Below are 19,731 nucleotides of genomic sequence, written 5' to 3' on the forward strand. Positions count from 1 at the left end.
CCCGGATTACTTTTCGATCCTTTTTTAAACAACGGAACAACATGAGCCACTCTCCAATCCTCCGGCACTTCACCCATAGACAGCGAAATTTTAAATATTTCTGCCAGGGCCCCCGCAATTTCAACACTAGTCTCCTTCAAGGTCCGAGGGAACACTCTGTCAGGTCCCGGGGATTTATCCACTTTAATTTTCCTCAAGACAGCAAGCACCTCCTCCTTTTCAATCTGTACAGTTTCCATGGTCTCACTACTTGATTCCTTCAATTCCATAGATTTCATGCCAGCTTCCTTAGTAAATACAGACGCAAAAAACCTATTTAAGATCTCCCCCATTTCCTTTGGTTCCGCACAAAGCCAACCACTCTGATCTTCAAGAGGACCAATTTTATCCCTTACAATCCTTTTGCTCTTAATATACTTGTAAAAGCTCTTTGGATTATCCTTCACTTTGACTGCCAAGGCAACCTCATGTCTTCTTTTAGCCCTCCTGATTTCTTTCTTAAGTATTTTCTTGCACTTCTTATACTCCTCAAGCACCTGATTTACCCCCTGTTTCTTATACATTTCATACAACTCCCTCTTCTTCTTTATCAGAGTTGCAATATCCCTTGACAACCAAGTTTCCTTATTCCTATTCAATTTGCCTTTAATCCTGACAGGAACATACAAACTCTGCACTCTCAAAATTTCCCCTTTGAAGGCTTCCCACCTACCAATCACATCTTTGCCAGAGAACGACCTGTCCCAATCCACGCTTTTTAGATCCTTTCTCATTTCTTCAAATTTGGCCTTCTTCCAGTTCAGAACCTCAACCCTAGGACCAGATCTATCCTTGTCCATGATCAAATTGAAACTAATGGTGTTATGATCACTGGAACCAAAGTGCTCCCCTACACAGACTTCTGTCACTTGCCCTAATTCGTTACCTAACAGGAGATCCAATATTGCATCCCCTCTAGTTGGTCCCTCTATATATTGATTTAGAAAACTTTCCTGAACACATTTTACAAACTCTAAACCATCTAGACCCCTAACAGTATGGGAGTCCCAATCAATGTATGGAAAATTAAAATCCCCTACCACCACAACTTTATGTTTCCTGCAGTTGCCTGCTATCTCTCTGCAGATTTGCTCTTCCAAGTCTCGTTGACTATTGGGTGGTCTGTAATACAATCCCACTAATGTGGCCATACCTTTCCTGTTTCTCAGCTCCACCCATAAGGACTCAGTAGACAAGCCCGCTAATCTGTCTTGCCTGAGCACTGCTGTAATATTTTCCCTAACAAGCAATGCTACTCCCCCACCTTTCATTCCTCTGCCTCGATCACATCTGAAACATCGGAACCCTGGAATATTAAGCTGCCAGTCCTGCCCCTCCTGTAGCCAAGTTTCACTAATTGCTACAACATCATAATTCCACGTGTCAATCCACGCCCTCAACTCATCCGCCTTCCCCGCAATACTCCTAGCATTGAAATATATACACCTCAGAAGATTTTTACCACCACTCACAACCTTTCTATCAGAGGATTTGCTTAAACTTTCAACATCATTTATTTTCACCCCAGCCACACTGTCAGCTCTGGCACTCTGGTTCCTATCCCCCTGCAAATCTAGTTTAAAGCCTCCCCAATAGCACTAACAAACCTCCCTGAAAGGATATTGGTCCCCCTGTGGTTCAAGTGTAACCCGTCTCTCTTGTACAGGTTCCACCTGCCCCAGAAGAGGTCCCAATGATCCTGAAATCTGAAACCCTGCTCCCTACACCAGTTCCTCAGCCACTTGTTCCTCCTCCAGAGCATCCTATTCCTACCCTCACTGGCACCTAGCACAGGTAGCAATCCTGAGATTACCACCCTTGAGGTCCTGCTTTTCAACTTCCTACCAAGCTCTCTATACTCACTGTCCAGGACCTCTTCACGCTTCCTTGCTATGTCATTGGTACCGATGTGCACCACGACATCTGGCTGGTCACCCTCCCACTTCAGAATGTCATGCAATCGATCAGAGACATCCTTGACCCTGGCACCTGGGAGGCAACAAACCATCCTGGATTCTCTGTCACGACCACAGAACCTTCTATCTGCACCTCTAACTATCGAGTCCCCTATCACTACCGCTCTCCTCTTTTCCCCCCTCCCTTCTGCACTGCAGAGCCAGACTCAGTGCCAGAGATCCGGCTACTGCAGCTAGTTCCAGGTTAATCATCCCCCCCAACTGTATCCAATGCGGTATACTTGTTGAGGGGAATGGCCACAGGGGAACCCTGCTCTGCCTGCCCTTTCCTCTTCCCTCGCCCGACAGTGACCCAATTTCCTGTCCTCTGCTCCTTTGGCGTAACTACCTCCTTGTAGCTATGATCTATAATCTCCTCATTCTCCCGAATGATCCACAGGTCATCCAGCTCCTGCTCCAATTCCCTAATGCGGTTTGTCAGGAGCTGCAGCTGGATGCACTTCTTGCAGGTGTCGTTGTCAGGGACACCGGAGGGCTCCCTGACTTCCCACATCCTGCAAGAGGAGCATTCCAACATCCTGCCTGGCATTCTCACTGCACTAAACAATCTGAACAAAAAACTTACCAGAACCTACCCTGGCCTCTGCCTGTTCTCGCCGAAGCCTGTTTGAGCCAAAGCCGTCCCACTCTGACTCAGACCACTCCGACGATGGCCGCTGTATATGGTGGTCTACTTTTTAAACCTTTGCACGCTACGTCACGCGCCTGCGCAGTGCAGACCCTTCTCCCCGAGCCGTGTTTAAAAAAAAAGACTTTTTCTACCCGATTTCTTCACTCCTTCTCAGCTGCTTGCTTCGACTTTCTGGGAGCAATTTGGAAGGTGCAGGATTGATACATCCCAAAGAAGAGGAAATATTCAAGGGAAGTTAAGCCAACATAAAAGCAAAAGAGAAAGCATATAATAGAGCAAAAATTAGTGGGAAGTTAGAGGATTGGGATATTTTTAAGAAGGCAGTTAAAAAGCCATAAAGTGCAAAAAGATGAAATATGAAGGTAAACTGGCCACTAATACAAAAAATGATACCAAAAGATTTTGCAGATATATAAGAAGTAAAAGAGAGACAAGAGTTGCTATTGGACTGCTAGAAAATGACGCTGGAGAGATAGTAACAGGGGACAAGGAAATGGGGGATGAACTGAATGAGTACTTTTCTTTACCGTGGAAGACGCTAATAGTATGCTGGAAGTTCAGAAGTGACAAAGGTCAGAAATGAGTGCAGTTGATATTACTAGGGGGATGGTGCTTGGGAAACTGAAAGGTCTGAAGGTAGATAAGTCACCTGGACTTGATGGACTACACTCCAGGGTTCTAAAAGAGGTAGCTGAATTGATTGTGGAGGCATTAGTAATTATCTTTTAAGAATCAATAGATTCTGGCATGGTTCCAGAGGATGGGAAAATTGCAAATGTCACACCACACTTCACGATCGGTATAGACCATTTAGCCTGACCTCAGTGGTTGGGAAGATGTTGGAGTCGATTGTTAAGGATGTGGTTTTGGGGTACTTGGAGGCATATAACAAAATAGGCCAAAGTCAGCATGGTTTTCTTAAGGGAAAGTCTTGCCTGACAAATCTGTTGGGATTCTTTGAAACACTAACAAGCAGGATAGACAAAGGATAATCAGTGGATGTTGTGTACTTGGAATTTCGGAAGTCATTTGACAAGGTGCCACACATGGGGCTGCTAAACAAGACAAGAGCCCAGGGTATTACAGGAAAGATACTAGCATGGATAGAGCATTGACGGATTGGCAGGAGGCAAAGAGTGGGAGTAAAGGGGTCCTTTTTGGATTGGCTAGTGGTAACTAGTGATGTTCCACACGGGGTCTGTGTTGGGACTGCCTCTTTTTACATTGTATGTCGGCGATTTGGGTGATGAAATTGATGGCTTTGTGGCCAAGTTTGTGGATGATATGAAGATAGGTGGAGGGTCTAGGTGGAGCTTAAGTGCTGAGGAAGGAGAGAGGCTTCAAAAGGACTTAGACAGATTAGGAGAATGGGAAAAGAGGTGGGGGATGGAATACAGTACAGTGTTGCAAAATGTTTAGTTTTTATACTTTGCTAGAAGGAATAAAAGCCACAGACTATTTTCTAATTGGGCAGAAAATTTAAAAAAAAATCCAAGGTGCAAAGGGATTTGGGAGTCTTTGTGCAGGATTCCCTAATGTTTAACTTGCGCGTTGAATCGGTGGTGAGGAAGGTGACTGCAATGTTAGCATTCATTTCAAGAGGACTAGAATATAAAAGAATGTAATGCTGAGGCTGTATAAGGCATTGCTGAGGCCTCACTTGGAGTATTGTGAGCAGTTTGGGCCCCTTATTTAAGAAGGGATATGCTGACATTGAAGACAATGGAGAAGGTTCAACGGAGGTTCACAAGAATGATTCAATGATTGAAAGGGTTATCATATGAGCAGCGATTGAAGGCCTGTATTTGCTGGAATTTAGAAAAATTGGGAGGGGGGTCTCAATAAAATAAAACCTAGTGAATGTTGAAAGGACTAGATAGAGTGGGTATGCAGAGGGTGTTTTCTTTGATGGGGGAGTCTAGATTCAGAGGCCATAGCCTCAGAATTAAAGGGATGTCCATTTAGAGAAATTTCTTTAGCAAGAGGGTGGTGAATCTGTAGAATTCTTTGCCACAGGCAGTTGTGGAGGCCAGGTCACTGGGTGCATTTAAGGCACAGGTTAATAGGTTCTTGATCAGTCAGAATGTGAAAAGTTATGGGGAGAAGGCAGGAGAATGAAGTTGAGAGGGAAATGATCAACCATGATGAAATGGTGGAGTAGATTCGATGGGCCAAATGGCCTAATTCTACTTCTATGTCTTGTAGTCTTAAGAATTGTCAAATGTTCTCTGGATAATAATAACATTGCAAAAGTTCAAAATTCTACAGCTATATTAAAGAGCTGCAGATTGTCACCACAGTTAAACAGCAAAAAGAACAGGATAAGCCCCATGCAATCCACTCACCTGCTTTATCATGCACCATTGGCCCAGAGTCTTTAATTCCCTTTAGGGCTTCTCAACCATTTCAGACCTGATGAAAGTGATCTGAAAGCAAGTCATCGTTGGCAGTTAAGAACTGTTTAAGAAGAATCCAAAGTGAAGTTAATGCATTCTTGGAGCAGAGTGCACATAAAGATTGCAGTGAAGCATTAGCTCCAGTGTATGATAACGTTGGGCAGATGGTAGTAAAATATAGTCATGGTCCATTTATGCATCTTCCTTTGTTTCCTCATCAAAATCTATTGGCATTATTCCCTTCTATCACATGTGCTTCTCTAGCTTTCACTCTAATGCATCTTAACTGTTAGCTTCAACCACTTTAGAAGAGATATTCTGTCCTGCTACTACTTAGGTAGATGAAATTTCTTCTGAATTCCCTTATGGATTTCTTGCCAAATTATGTGTATTATGGCCTACAATTATGTACATCCTAAACAAGAAAGTATTCTCCCTGTACACACTTTCAAAACCTTTAGACATTTGAAGCAGCTCTTTTAGATTACCCATTAAGTCTATAAGAGATGGAACTTAAATTTTCTTATTCGAGTTATTGATCTGTAAGTTAAAATTCTATGTATTTTCTGTCAATGTAGGATTCATCTTTCATGGATTTTTGTCAGAAGTTAAGTTTTTAGTTTCTTAAAATGTTTAATCAATTTTAAAATCTGAAATGGAAAAATATTTATGTTATAGTTTATTTTTAGTATATTTGCCTTGTACAGGATTACCTGACCCCTTTGCCAAAATTATTGTGGATGGCTCCGGGCAATGTCACTCAACAGATACAGTGAAAAACACGCTTGATCCAAAATGGAACCAACACTATGACTTGTGAGTATAGTTGAATATGAGCTACCATTTTGAGGTACATTGTATTATTTGATGCTAATTTGTTATCCCTTAAAGGGCTTCTGAATTAGTGATATTTAATTCTGTAGGTCGACAATGTACAGGAAATAGTGATTTGTATCTGCGCATTTGGGACTTCTACAAATATGCATTGAACTTGGAAGTCCTGAATGTTCTGGCACCTATTTGTAATACTTTAATTAATTACATTCAGACATTGGAGTCCACACAAGAAGCTTGAAGTTGTGACATTCTCCCAGTATTTGCATCAGGAAAACTGCCTGAAAACATGTCCAAACTATGTCTTTATGATAGGAAATGTTGTGAGGAGCCAAAGCTATTAGGTTCAGTCATTTATACCTTTTTGTTCAGTTTCATGTTCTTAGATGATTCCGTTTCTGTTCTCATGTTTAACCTCTTTAGGTATTAGGTATTTCTTTTAGGTATTTTAGGTATTTCTCATTCAGAAACTTTCATCAATAGTAATTATTTGAAATTCTTGAGAGCCGACAACCCAGAAGATGTGGCTTAGTTAACTGCCAGTATACTTCAGAGTATTGTGGATGAGGATGAGCTCTCTCCCACCATCTTCAAGATCACCACCATCGTGCCAGTGCCGAAGCATTCCACTGCCACAGGCCTGAATAACTTCCGCCCAGTTGCACTCACCCCCATCATTGTAAAGTGCTTTGAGAGACTGGTTCTCTGAAAATCCTGTCTGCCCACTACCCTGGACCCCCATCAATTTGCCTATCGCACCAACAGGTCAACAGAGGACGCCATCTCCATGGCACTTCACTCTGCCCTGACCCACCTGGACAGCCCCAACTCTTACGTCAGAATGCTGTTCATTGACTTTAGTTCGCTGATTGCCAGACTTCGCCAGTTTGGTATCAGCTCATCCCTCTGCAATTGGACCTTGGACTTTCTGACTAACAGACCCCAATCAGTTAAGTTAGACAACCTCTCCTCCTCCACTCTTACCTTGAACACCGGCGTGCCTCAAGGCTGTGTGCTGAGCCTTCTTCTGTACTCACTTTTCACCTGTGACTGCATTCCTGTACATGGTTCTAACTCCATAATCAAGTTCGCAGACAACACCATGGTGGTTGGCCTGATCAGAGGGGATGACGAGACAGTCTACAGGGATGAGGTCCAGCACCTGGCCACGTGGTGTGCCGACAACAACCTGGCCCTTAACACTCAGAAGACCAAGGAGATCATTGTGGACTTCAGGCATGCTAGGAGCCACACTCACGCCCTCATCTACATCAACGGAGCTGTAGTGGAGCGTGTATCAATCTGTAAATTCCTTGGTGTCCACATTTCCGAGGATCTCACTTCGTCCCTGAACTCCTACATCCTGGTCAAAAAAGCACAACAGTGCCTTTATTTCCTGCAGAGCATCAAGAAAGCTCACCTCTGTCCCAGGATACTGATGGACTTTTACCGCTGCACCATTGAGAGCATACTCACCAACTGCATCTCAGTGTGGTATGGCAATTGTCCCATATTGGACCGCAAAGCACTCCAGCGTGTGGTGAAAACTGCCCAGCAGATTATCAGCACCCAACTGCCCACCATTGAGAACATCTACCATAAACACTGCCTTGGCAGGGCGAAAAGTATTATCAAGGATGCATCTCACCCTAACCATGAACTTTTTACTCTCCTCACATCTGGTAGGCGCTACAGGAGCCTTTGCTCCTGCACCGGCAGGCACAGGAAGAGCTTCATCCCTGAGGCTGTGACCCTGCTGAACCTCACATCACAGCACTAAGTAGTATTGCACCCATATTGTACTGTCTCAGTACTTTTATATTTGTGTGCTGTAGCACTTACTTTTTATTCGCAGTTATTTTGTAAATAACACTATTCTTTGCATTTCTGGTCAGATGCTAACTGCATTTCATTGGCTTTGTATCTGTACTTGGCACAATGACAATAAAGTTGAATCTAAATCTAATGGCATTTATGCAGGCGACTGTTGGAGAGAAACGGGTTATGTGTAGTTTGGAACTTGTCACCAAAGGTTCCGCAGGCATTAGTCTGTATTGAATGTATCAATCAGGAATGAGTTCAAGATACTTGTTGCAGTAGGCAATTCAGTGACAATATTATAACAAATATTTCAGGTTACATACAGAAATAAAAGAATGCACATTTGAATTAGAAGTAATTCTTCTTCATCCATGTAAAATAATGATTTGCACAATAAAATACAGTGACGATAGTATTAATATATTTGGCCAATGACAGACCTTGATGTAGGGATGAAGATGTAGTTTATGTGTAGTCAATATATTTTCTATTCATATTTTGACTATCTTTAATTTTAATGGAATATTTTCCAAAGTACACAATATAATTGCTTTATGGATCCCTGAGTGATAGATTAGGTGCCTTCTCCCTGAGATTCATCTTCTTCCATTCAGATTCCACACATTCACTACTCTCTAGCTAAGAAAATTCCTCCTTACCTCTGTTCTGAAAGGTCGCTGCTCAATTTTGGGGCTGTGCTGTCTCATTCTAGATACCTCCACCATAGGAAATGCCCTCTCCACATCCACTTTATCTAGTCCTTTCAATATTCAGTAGGTTTCAATTCCCCCCTCCCCACCCTACATTCTTCTACATTCCAGTGAGTACAGGCACAAAATTGCTAATTGCTCCTCATATGTTAACCCCTTCATTCCTGGAATCATCCTCGTGAACCTCTTCTGGACTTTATCCAATGACAACACATCCGTTTTGAGTGATGGGGCCCCAGAATGGCTGACAGTACTCAAGTGCGGCCTGACAAATGTCTTATAAAGAATCAGCATTATCTCCTTGCTTTTATATTCTATTCTCCTTGAAATAGAATCCCAACATTGCATTTGCCTTCTTTACCACAGACTCAATCTGTAAATTAATCTTCTGAGAGTCTTGCACGAGGACTTCTATGTCCCTTTGCACCTCTGATGCTTGAACTTTCTCCCCATTTAGATAATTATCTGTATTATTGTTCCTTTTACCAAAATCCATTGTCATACATTTCCCAACATTGTATTCGATCTACCGTTTTTATACCCATTCTTCCAATTTGTCTAAGTCCTGCTGCAATCGCATTGCTTCCTCAGCAGTAACTATCCCTCCACCTATTTTCATATCATCTGCAAATTTTGCCTTAAATGTGTGCTGTTACACTCTGCATTCCTTTTTTCTTGCAGCTATGAGGGCTTTATGCCATTCATTCTTACTAATAAAGTGAATCACTTGGTTACTAAGAAATTTTAGGGTTTTGGTTTGTGGGAAAATAAGCATGTATAAATGACAAATAAGACAGATGTTGTCTTGGCTTTTACTGCAAGGAATTTAAAGTATCAAAGGAACAAAGTCTTACTGGAGTCGTTGGCGAGACCATGTTTGGAATAACATGTAGTATTTTGATTCCCTTATTTTAAGAACATACTTGCTTTGGAGGTTCTGAAATTTAATTCACAAAATTGATTTTGCAACGAGAAGGTTTTTGCATGAAGAGAGATTGAATCTTGAGTAATCTTACTGGATTTATGAAGAAGTGATCTCATCAAGGCATAGCAGATTCTGAGTGGACTTGACATAACAGATTTCTAAAGATAGTTTTCCCACATCACAAAGTTCATCTCAAAGAGTTGAACTGCACGTGCATGTAAGAAGAACTGTATAACTCATCTTGTTCTACCTTAGACCATGAACTTAGCAATCACCCCTGCTGTGGACCACCTGGAGGTCCAAGATGCTCTCGTTACATGCACGTCCAGTTGAACTCTTTGAGTGATGATGCAGAAAGTTTGAAGTTAATAACTCATCTCCTTCTACCTTAGGCCATGAACTTATCAATTAACCCACACATTGAATGTCTCCTTCTACCTTAGTCCACGGACTTCTCAATCACCCCTCGTATTGAGTAACAGTGCAAGCTTGAGTTTCTGCTACTTGTGTGTTTTTTCTTGTACTCCAGTCCAGCTTGGTCTGTTTGGCATTTCCCTAATCTGATCTTTTGTTCTTCAGAAAGACTAAGGCACGCCTCTTAAAATCACAGGCAAAACATTTAAAAAGGATATCAGGGGCAGCCTCTTGACGCAAAAGGTGTCGTGTATTTGGAATGAGCTACTAGAAGTAGTTGGAAGTTGGGCTGAAAGGCCTGTTGCCATGCTGTATGACTTTGTGGCTGTCTATTTTTACCCCTTAGTTCATATGTTTTATCTCCATAATGTTTTATCTCTATCCCTGTCCTATTACCAAATTAGTGTCAGCTGCTTCCACGGCAACAGAGAAAATGTAAAATGTTAGTCAGTTGTACAAATGGAGATTTGGTTCTTGTATCTGTGTCTGTGGTGCTATTTTGTTTTAATACTGATAACTTCTTATCTTTTAGGTACATTGGAAAAGCAGACTCAATTACGATAAGCATATGGAATCACAAGAAAATACATAAAAAACAGGGAGCTGGCTTCCTGGGTTGTGTTCGGCTGCTATCAAATGCCATCAGTAGATTAAAGGATACTGGCTGTATGTAGTCTATTTCTTGATTTATTTTTAAGCAGATATTTAAGGAAAAATTGTTATTCAGTTGTGATGGTGGATGAAAGCTACTACAGTGGATATATCTTTGATTGTCTTGGTATACCCTCATCATTTGATTCATATTTCACTGAAGAATATGTAGTTGCTAGCACAAAATGTCATTATTTGCCATGCCAAAATAAGCTGTGTGCTGACAGCAACTTTCTTTTCACTTTTCAAAATTTTGCAGCATTGAGAGTAATCGGATACTTGTGACAAAAAATATCATTGTATCCTGGGTTAGTTTAGGGACTTTGTGATTGCAAAATATTCCAATGGAGAAGAGGGTGCATCTCCTCACCAATTTTTATCAGTATTCAAAAAATTTCATTGGAATGCTTGTTTGCTCTTCCTGCCAGTTTTGTGATTGTGATTCATGTTGCGATGAAATTCCTTTGGGAGAGAAAGAGAAGTTTATATACTGCGTTCAGAACATTGTGTTCAGACAGTTCCAAGCAATTTTTTAACAGCTAATCACTATTGTGATGTGGAGAAAAATGGCAACAAATCTGTCAACAGCTAACACTGTTAAACAGTAATGTTAATAATTTTTTTGTGGTGGTGTTGTTTAAGAGTTAAACAATGGAAAGGAATTAGAACACCATTTCTCCTTCAAAATATTCCAGGAAAAATTTTCCATCTACCTCAAAACCATTATTACCTAATAGATGATGTTTACAACATGTGTACTTTCAAATTGCACTGAAGTGTCACCCTCAATTACATGCTTAACATTCTGAAGTAAAATTTTAACAGCTTTTTAAAATTTAAGACAAGGTATTGGTTTTTGGGGTATGGGTGACATTGACAAGACCATATAAACACAGTCCGGATGAAGGGTCTCAACCTGAAATAACAACTGTTTGTTCCTTTCCATAGATACACTCACAATGCGCTGGAGGAATTCAGCGGGTCAGTCAGCATCAGTTGAAAAGATTAGTCGACGTTTTGGGCCGAAACCCTTCGTCAGGACTGAAGGAAGAACTTTGGGGAGGGTTTGAAGAATGCTGGTAGTTGAAAAAAACAGTAATTTGAAAGACAAAGGGGTGGGGGAAGGGAAGCAGGGAGGTGATTGGCAGGAGAACAATGTGCAGTAGTAGAAGGAGGCGGAACTATGAGGGAGGTGATGTGAAATAGGGAGGGGGAGGGAATTACCGGAAGTTGGAGAATTCTATGTTCATACCAAGGGGCTGGAGACTACCTAGACAGTATATGAGGTGTTGCTCCTCCAACCTGAGTTTAGCTTCATCATGGCAGTAGAGGAGGCCATGTATGGACATACCTGAATGGGAATGGGAAGCAAAGAGTTGAAGTGGGTGGCTACCGGGAGATCCTGTCTGTTGTGGCAGACGGAGTGGAGGTGCTCAACGAAGCGGTCCCCCAATCTGTGTCGGGTTTCACCGATGTAGAGGAGGCCGCACCAGGAGCACCGGATGCAATAGATGACCCCAACAGATTCGCAAGTGCAGTGTTGCCTCACCTGGAAGGACTGTTTGGGGCCCTGAATGGTAGCAAGAGAGGAGGTGTAGGGACAGGTGTAGCACTTACGCTTACAGGGATAAGTGCCGGGTGGGAGATCCGTGGGGATGGAAGTGCAGTTAAGTGAGTCACGGAAGGATCGATCCCTGCGGAAAGCGGAGAGGGGTGGAGAGGGAAAGATGTGCTTAGTGGTGGGGTCCTGTTGAAGGTGGTGGAAGTTGCGGAGGATAATGTGCTGGATCCGGAGGCTGGTGGGGTGGTAGGTGAGGACGAGGGGAACTCTGTCCCTGTTGTGGTGGCGGGAAGATGGGGTGAGGGCCGAAGTGCGGGAAATGGAGGAGATGTGGGTGAGGGCATCATTGATCACTGTAGAAGGGAAACCACGATCCTTAAAGAAAGAGGACATTTGAGATGTCCTGGAATGGAAGGCCTCATCATGGGAGCAGAGGTGGCGGAGATGGAGGAACTGGGAATAGGGAATGGCATTTTTGCCTGTGGCGGGGTTGGAGGAGGTATAGTCGAGGTAGTTATGAGAGTCAGTGGGCTTGTAGAAAATGTCAGTGGACAGTCTGTCTCCAGAGATGGAGACCAAGACATCGAGAAAGGGGAGAGAACTGTCAGAGATAGACCAAGTGAATTTGAGGTCTGGGTGGAAGTTTGCAGTAAAGTCGATGAAATTGACGAGGTCAGCATGGGTGCAGGAAGCAGCACCAATGTAGTCGTCAATGTATCGAAGGTATCAATGTATGTCATGCTGACTGACCTGCTGAGTTCCTCCAGCGCATGGTGTGCCTGTAAGCGTAAGTGCTACACCTGTCCCTACACCTCCTCTCTTGCCACCATTCAGGGCCCCAAACAGTCCTTCCAGATGAGACAACACTGCACTTGCGAATCTGTTCGGGTCATCTATTGCAACCGGTGCTCCTGGTGCGGCCTCCTCTACATCGGTGAAACCCGACGCAGATTGGGGGACCGCTTCGTCGAGCACCTCCACTCCGTCCGCCACAACAGACAGGATCTCCCGGTAGCCACCCACTTCAACTCTGCTTCCCACTCCCATTCAGATATATCCATACATGGCCTCCTCTACTGCTATGATGAAGCTAAACTCAGGTTGGAGGAGCAACACCTCATATACCGTCTAAGTAGTCTCCAGCCCCTTGATATGAACATAGAATTCTCCAGCCTCCGGTAATTCCCTCCCCCTCCCTTCCTCTATCCCTATTTCACATCACCTCCCTCATAGTTCCGCCTCCTACTACTGCGCATTGTTCTCCTGCCAATCACCTCCCTGCTTCCCCTCCCCCCCTCCCCTTTGTCTTTAAAATTACGGTTTTTTTCAACTACCAGCATTCTTCAAACCCTCCCCAAAGTTCTTCCTTCAGTCCTGACGAAGGGTTTTGGCCTGAAACGTCGACTAATCTTTTCAACTGATGCTGACTGACCTGCTGAGTTCCTCCAGCGCACTGTGAGTGTTCCTTTGACAACAGCATCTGCAGATTATTTTGTGTTATCCTTTCCATAGATGCTGCCTGACCTGCTGAGTTCCTCCAGCATGTTGTATGCGTTACATTGGCAAGACCACTTTTGTTGCTTCATGCTTTTGCCTGAAAGATATATTTGGACTTCTGGGTTAAACAGCAAATCCATTGTAGTATTAATACAGTAGAAAAGTCCTTTTGTTGACTGTCACATCAAAAATTATCATCGTGGTCCTCCCTCAACCATCTCGTCCTAGGAGCTAGAGTGCTGCTCCCTGGATTGCATCCATCCAGAAAGCAACAGATATAATCTTCAACACACAACAGCTCCAGGAGAAATGCAGACAGCAGCACTGACCACTAACGAAGGCCTTTTGTGACTTCAATGAACCCCTTGATTCTGTCATTCAGAAAGGATTGTGCAGCATTCCCCTCCAACTTGGCGCCACACAGAAACTCATCTCCAATTTAAATATGCATCACAATTGCATACAAGCTAGGAACCTAAACAATGGGCCCATAATGTATTCAATTTCCGTGCAAACTCATGCCAAGCAAGATTTATTATCCTCCTAAAAGATATTTCACTGCAGTGGAACTAATGGACAGAATTTCCAGGATAATCTTCAACATTTGGAATTGGAATTTTTGGAGCTGGAATTAGTTTATTATTGTCACTTGTTCTGAGATACAGTGAAAAGCTTTTCTTGCATACTGTTCATTCAGATCAGATCATTAAACAGTGCACTGAAGTAAAACAAGGTAAAATAATAACAATGCAGAATAAAGCATAGAAGCCACAGAGAAAGTGCAGTGCAGGTAAACAATAAGGTGCAACATCATAACAGGGTAGATTATGAGGCGAGGAGTCCATCTTATTGTACCAGAGGTCCATTTAAGAGTCTGATAGCAGTGGGATAGAAGCTGCCCTTGAGCCTGGGTTTCAGGATTTTGAGAGGCAAAAAGAGAGAATGTCTGGGGTGGGTGGGATCTTTGATTATGCTGGCTGCTTTATTGAGGCAGTGAGAAGTACAGACAAGTCCATAGAGGGGAGGTTGGATTCCAAGTTTGCTGAGCTGTGCTCCCAACTTTGCAGTTTCTTTTGGTCACATACAGAGCAGCTGTCATACCAAGTTATTAAAAATCCAGGTAGGAGAGTTTATGTGGTGCATCAGTAAAAATTGGTCAAGGTCGATTGGTACATGCCAAAATTTTTTTTAGACTCCTGAGTAAATAGAAGCATTGGTGAGCTTTCTCGGCCATGACGCCTACATGGTTGAACAGGGACTGGCTAACGGTGATGTTCACTCTGAAGAACCTGAAGCTGTCAACTCTCTCAACCTCAACAGTGTTGAGGTAGACAGGAACATGTGCACTTCTTTCTGAATTCAATGACCAGTTCTTTTGTTTGGCTGACATTGAGGGAAAGGTTGTTGTCTTGACACCATGTTACTAAGCTCTCTATCTCTTTGTACTCCAAATCATTATTATTTGAGATAGACCCCACTATGGTGTCATTTACAAACTTGCCGATAGAGTTAAAGCAATTATTAGTGTACAAGGATTAGAGCAGAAGGCTGAAGATGCAACCTTGTAGTGTACTAGTGCTTAGAATGATTGTGGCAGAGGAATTGCTGCCTGTCCTTGCTGATGGTAGTCTGTTGGTCAGGAAGTTCAAGGATCCCCTGCAGAGGGAGATGTCTCCCAGGTTAACGTATTCCATGACCAACCTCTTGAAGCGTTTTATTATAACGTATGTCAGATCTATTGGGGTTGGTTGTTTAGGCACATAATCTTGTTTTTCTTGGATATCAGGATGGTAGTGTTTTTCATAAAACAGGTGCGAACTACAGATGGAAGTGGTGAGAGTAAAAAAAATGTCTGAAAATATTCCTGCCAGCTGATCTGCACAGGATCTAAGGACATAGCCAGGGATACCATCCAGTCCTGATGCTTTCCATGATAGCAAAGGTGGTTCCGGAGCATGCTGACTCATTACAAACTGTTTCAATCTTCGTCACCCTCAGTCCAGGAGCAAAGTCAATCGAACTTCAGAAATCATGAAGCAGCAATCAGACAGTGCTTCATTTTACACTTATTCAGTAGTCAAGCTCCAAGTCATCATCGACTCCTTCATAGAAGGATACAGCAGATTGAGCTTTACACTTTCACAGACAGAGGTCCTTTACTGGTATGTCCTCACTGTATAACATTGCCTTTTGAAAATAAAGTTTCATGAGGAAAATCTAGAAATTCTTTATCCTGTGGACAATGTCTCACACCTCAGGATTCACCTCTCAGTAAAGAAAAACATAGAATAGTACAGAACAGGAACAGGCTCTTAGGTCATAAGATCATAAGACCATACATTATAGGAGTAGAATTTGGCCATTTGGCCCATCAAGACTGCTCCGCCATTCAATCATGTGGATTTTTTTCAACTTCATTATCTGGCCTTCTTATTTTAATGCTTAATCTCCTTGCCAATCAAGAACCTATCAATCTGTGCCTTAAATGTACCAAAGACTTGGCCTCCAGCCCTTTGCAGCAACGAGCTCCACAGATTTACCGCACTCTTGTTGAACAAGTTCCTCCATAACTCAATTTTAAAGGGGCGTCCATTTATTCTTAGGCTCTACACTTGGTTTCTAGATTCTTCTACTAATGGAAGTATCCTCTCCAGGTCCACTCTGTCTTGGCCTTTTGGTATCCGGTAGGTTTCAGTGAAATTCCACCTTCCCCTCTCCCCCCACCCCAGCCTTCTGAATCCATCGATACAGACCCAGAGATATCAAACCCTCCTCATATGTTACGAGTTTCATTCCTGGATAATCCTTTCTGGTTCCTCTGCAGGGCCAGCAAAAACATGATATTCCAAATGTGGCTTGGCTAATGCCTATCAAAACCTCAGCAGTACATTCTTGTCCTCTGGCCAGTTATGTTTGTGCTAAACATGATGCCAAATTAAACTTAATCTCTTCTGTCTGCATACAATCCATATCTTTCTATTCCCTGCATATTCATGTGTATTTAAAACCGTCTTAAATGCCATTATTGTATCTGCTTCCACTATTGCCCCTGGTAGCACATTCCAGGCACCTACCACTCTATGCAAAATAAAAATAAAAATAAAAATGCCCTGTACATGTCCTTTAAAGTTTTTCCCATGTCACCTTAAATATACGTCCACTAGTATTTGACTTTTCTAGAGGTTTTAACTGTCTACCCTATCTATGTCTCTCATAATTTTGTAAACTTATGTCAGGTCTCCCCTCAGCCTCCAATTCTTCAGAGAAAATGACCCAGGTTTGTCCAACCTCTCCTTATAGTCCATAGCAACTAATCCAGGCAGCATCCTGGTTAACCTTCTCTGCATTCTCTTCAATGTCTTCACATTCTTCATATAATGAGGCAACCAGAATGGAACACAATGCTCCAAGTTCAGTCTAACTAGGTTTTTATATAACTGCAACATGACTTTCTTATTCTTATGCTCAGTGCCCCAACTAATGAAGGCTAACATTTTATGTGTCTTCTTTACCTCCCTGTCTACTACATGGCCACTTTCAGTGAGCTGTGGACTTGGACCCAAAGATCTCTGCATTCGTGTGTTAAGGGTCCTGCCATGAATTGTATACATTCTTCTTACATTTGACCTCTCAAAGTGCAACATCTCAATCTTGTCTGGATTAAATTTCATCTAACATTTCACTGTTCACAGTCCATCAGTCTTTGTGTTGGCTCCAAACTTACTACACATCATAATTCAAATGTTGATAATGAAATTCATCATTGCCCTCAGTTTGAAGATAGAGCATTTGTCTGCCTGAGAAAATTAGGTAGAATTACTACACAATCAGCACCAATGTTGTTTGACCAATTTGACCACACTGTTGAGGCAGGGACTGGAACTCAGAATCATAGTGTAGCAGTTAGGTGTTAGAATCATATATAGAAAACAAAACAGGAAGGTCCAGTGGGTAGAGTAGGCAGAGAGGTAAGAAAACATGAGAGGGCTTGTAGGCTTAACTACATATACATTATAATACAAGGAACTGGGAGCATGGATCTGCACATGGGATTATGATATTGTTGCGATCATGGAAACATGGTTGAGAAAAGGACAGGACTGGCAGCTCTGTCTCTATGGTATAGAAGTTTCAGGCATGACAGTGGCAGGTATAAAAGGGGAGTCTGTGTTGCACTGCTGGTCAGACGGCATTAATCAATTGGAAATTTTGCACTAATATTTTTGGTAATTTGACCACGGCACCCATCTTCCTTGTTGAATTCCAGTGAGCTTAAAAGCCTATAACGGGCTTCTTGGCTTCATGATTTCACTTTATTGGCTTGGTCTCATAACTTTGATTTAAACTTTCGGCTGAATATTATAAAAATATATAAAAAGCCACTTTTCCTATATAAAGAATAATGTTTTTAGGGTATACTTCTATCATTTGATGTGTTTAAGCAGTTCAGGTAATATTACATCCTTTTTTGCCAGATCAGCGATTGGATCTATGCAAACTCAATCCCACAGACAGCGATACCATAAGAGGACAAATAGTTGGTAAGGTCTTAATTAAATATTCAAGTTCAGGTCCATGTTTACTGAAAAATTATTTGTAGACTAAATGTTCCTTTATAGATTAGGTGGTGATACCTAGTTGGTGACCTATATATTGAGCATCTCACTTACCTTTTATTATTGGTGGTGCACGTTGTATTTCTTCCTACTTCAGAGAACTTCATGATAGTCTTGAGAGGGGCAACATCTTTGTGTTTCAGCATCTTTGGCACTGGTTATCTTTATGTCATAAGTATTTACAGTGTTGAACTTTATTCTAAATAGGTAAAGTTAACACGCTTGACATGTTTTATTTACCATGTTCTGATCCTGCCTTCTGAATAGTACAGATGAGGGGGAATCAAAGAGTTAACTAATTAAGTCAGGTTATGTAAGTTTGTCTTGCTTTAATATTGAAGGTTAAGTGATCAGAATGAAATGTTTAAAATCAGTGAGGCATTTGATAGGTGAATAAGAAAGAATATGTTTCTTTTATTTCAGAGATAAACATTTATAAAAAATATACAGCATATATAAAAGCATTCAGGAGGCTTTTAGATAGGCACAGGAATGTACAGCGAATGGAAGGATAGCGATCACATGTAGGCAAAAGAGATTTGTTTCATTTGGCATCGTACTCTGCACAGCCATTGTGGGCCAAAGAGCCTGTTCCTGTGTTATGCTGTTCCATGTTCTGTGTTCTTATGTTCTAAATGCAGTTCATATCTTTTCCTGATTGATTTAATTCGAAGTATCTTCAAATTGTTACCATACAATGGTCATGTTACGGAGAGTTTGCATTCCATGACACAAATCCTTCAAAAACTGAGCAAATGTGCTTCTTTCTTATTTTGAGTTTATTCAATTTTTTTTACACTTAAGTTCCTTAGGAGCAAATTTTTATTCCTTGTCTCAAAATTTTTGGCAGTAATCTGTGAATTCCATAAAATAGAGTTTCTGTTTACTGAACAGCTACATGCTGTACATTCATTCTGCTATCAAACCAATGCATCAAAGCTACTTCTATTTTCTTTTCCCAAAAAGTGTTTGAAGTTTGTTTCTCTTGGGCAAAGAGAGAAAGGAGAAAATGTTTTATAATTAGAGTTGCTGTGCAGGTGTGAACAAGGGAAGCACATGGTAACAAAGATCTGCAACATTACCCATTCAAAAATGTTGAGGCTAGATTAAATAAAAATTTCAAAACTGCAATTGATAGATTTTATTTGAAGGAGGGGTATTCAGAAAGAGAAAACCAGTGGAAGGTAAATGAAGTAAGCAATAACTTAGTTGAATGATTATTAAAATTTAATCAGTTGAGTGCCAGCTTCTGTTCCACTTTGACTTTTTTAATTAAATGTAAATGCAAATGCTAATATGCTTAAAGTTTGATCATTTTATAATAAGCAGAGGCAGCATATATTGTAATGTTAGCTACAAAAACAATTCTAGTTGTACTAAATTAATTGATTGCCACTTGGATAGTAGTTGGAGGGCTGAATTAACTTCAATGTTATGTGTTGAAGAATGGGGAAAATCAGTCGAGGTCTCCAAGCTAATACTGCAGTAATCTCTGGAAAACACCACTCATGGAGTATAGGATTATGCCTCACTTTATCATGGAATCATAGTATAATTGCCCTCTTTTCAGCAGTAGGATATGGCTATCATCAGCTTCTTAAATGTGGTGGGTACTTCTGTTATTACCAGCCATCCAAGCATTGAGTTCCAGATCCCAACC

At 41.7% G+C, this 19,731-nt stretch overlaps 1 protein-coding gene across 8 annotated transcripts in view; it reads left to right on the top strand.

Moving 5' to 3' along the window:
• Positions 1-19,731, top strand: part of smurf1 (SMAD specific E3 ubiquitin protein ligase 1) — a 159,033-nt gene that overhangs the window by 79,224 nt on the left and 60,078 nt on the right. For 6 of the 8 annotated variants that reach the window (XM_072268676.1, XM_072268675.1, XM_072268677.1 and 3 more), the window contains exons 3-5: positions 5,732-5,858; positions 10,279-10,412; positions 17,931-17,996. In XM_072268676.1, coding sequence (XP_072124777.1) covers positions 5,732-5,858; positions 10,279-10,412; positions 17,931-17,996 — 327 coding nt within the window. The remainder of the gene's footprint in view (positions 1-5,731; positions 5,859-10,278; positions 10,413-17,930; positions 17,997-19,731) is intronic. The other 2 variants (XM_072268678.1, XM_072268679.1) reach the window with 2 other exon arrangements.

Source organism: Mobula birostris, chromosome 9 (genome assembly GCF_030028105.1).
Source record: "Mobula birostris isolate sMobBir1 chromosome 9, sMobBir1.hap1, whole genome shotgun sequence".
NCBI classification, from domain to species: Eukaryota; Metazoa; Chordata; class Chondrichthyes; order Myliobatiformes; family Myliobatidae; genus Mobula; species Mobula birostris.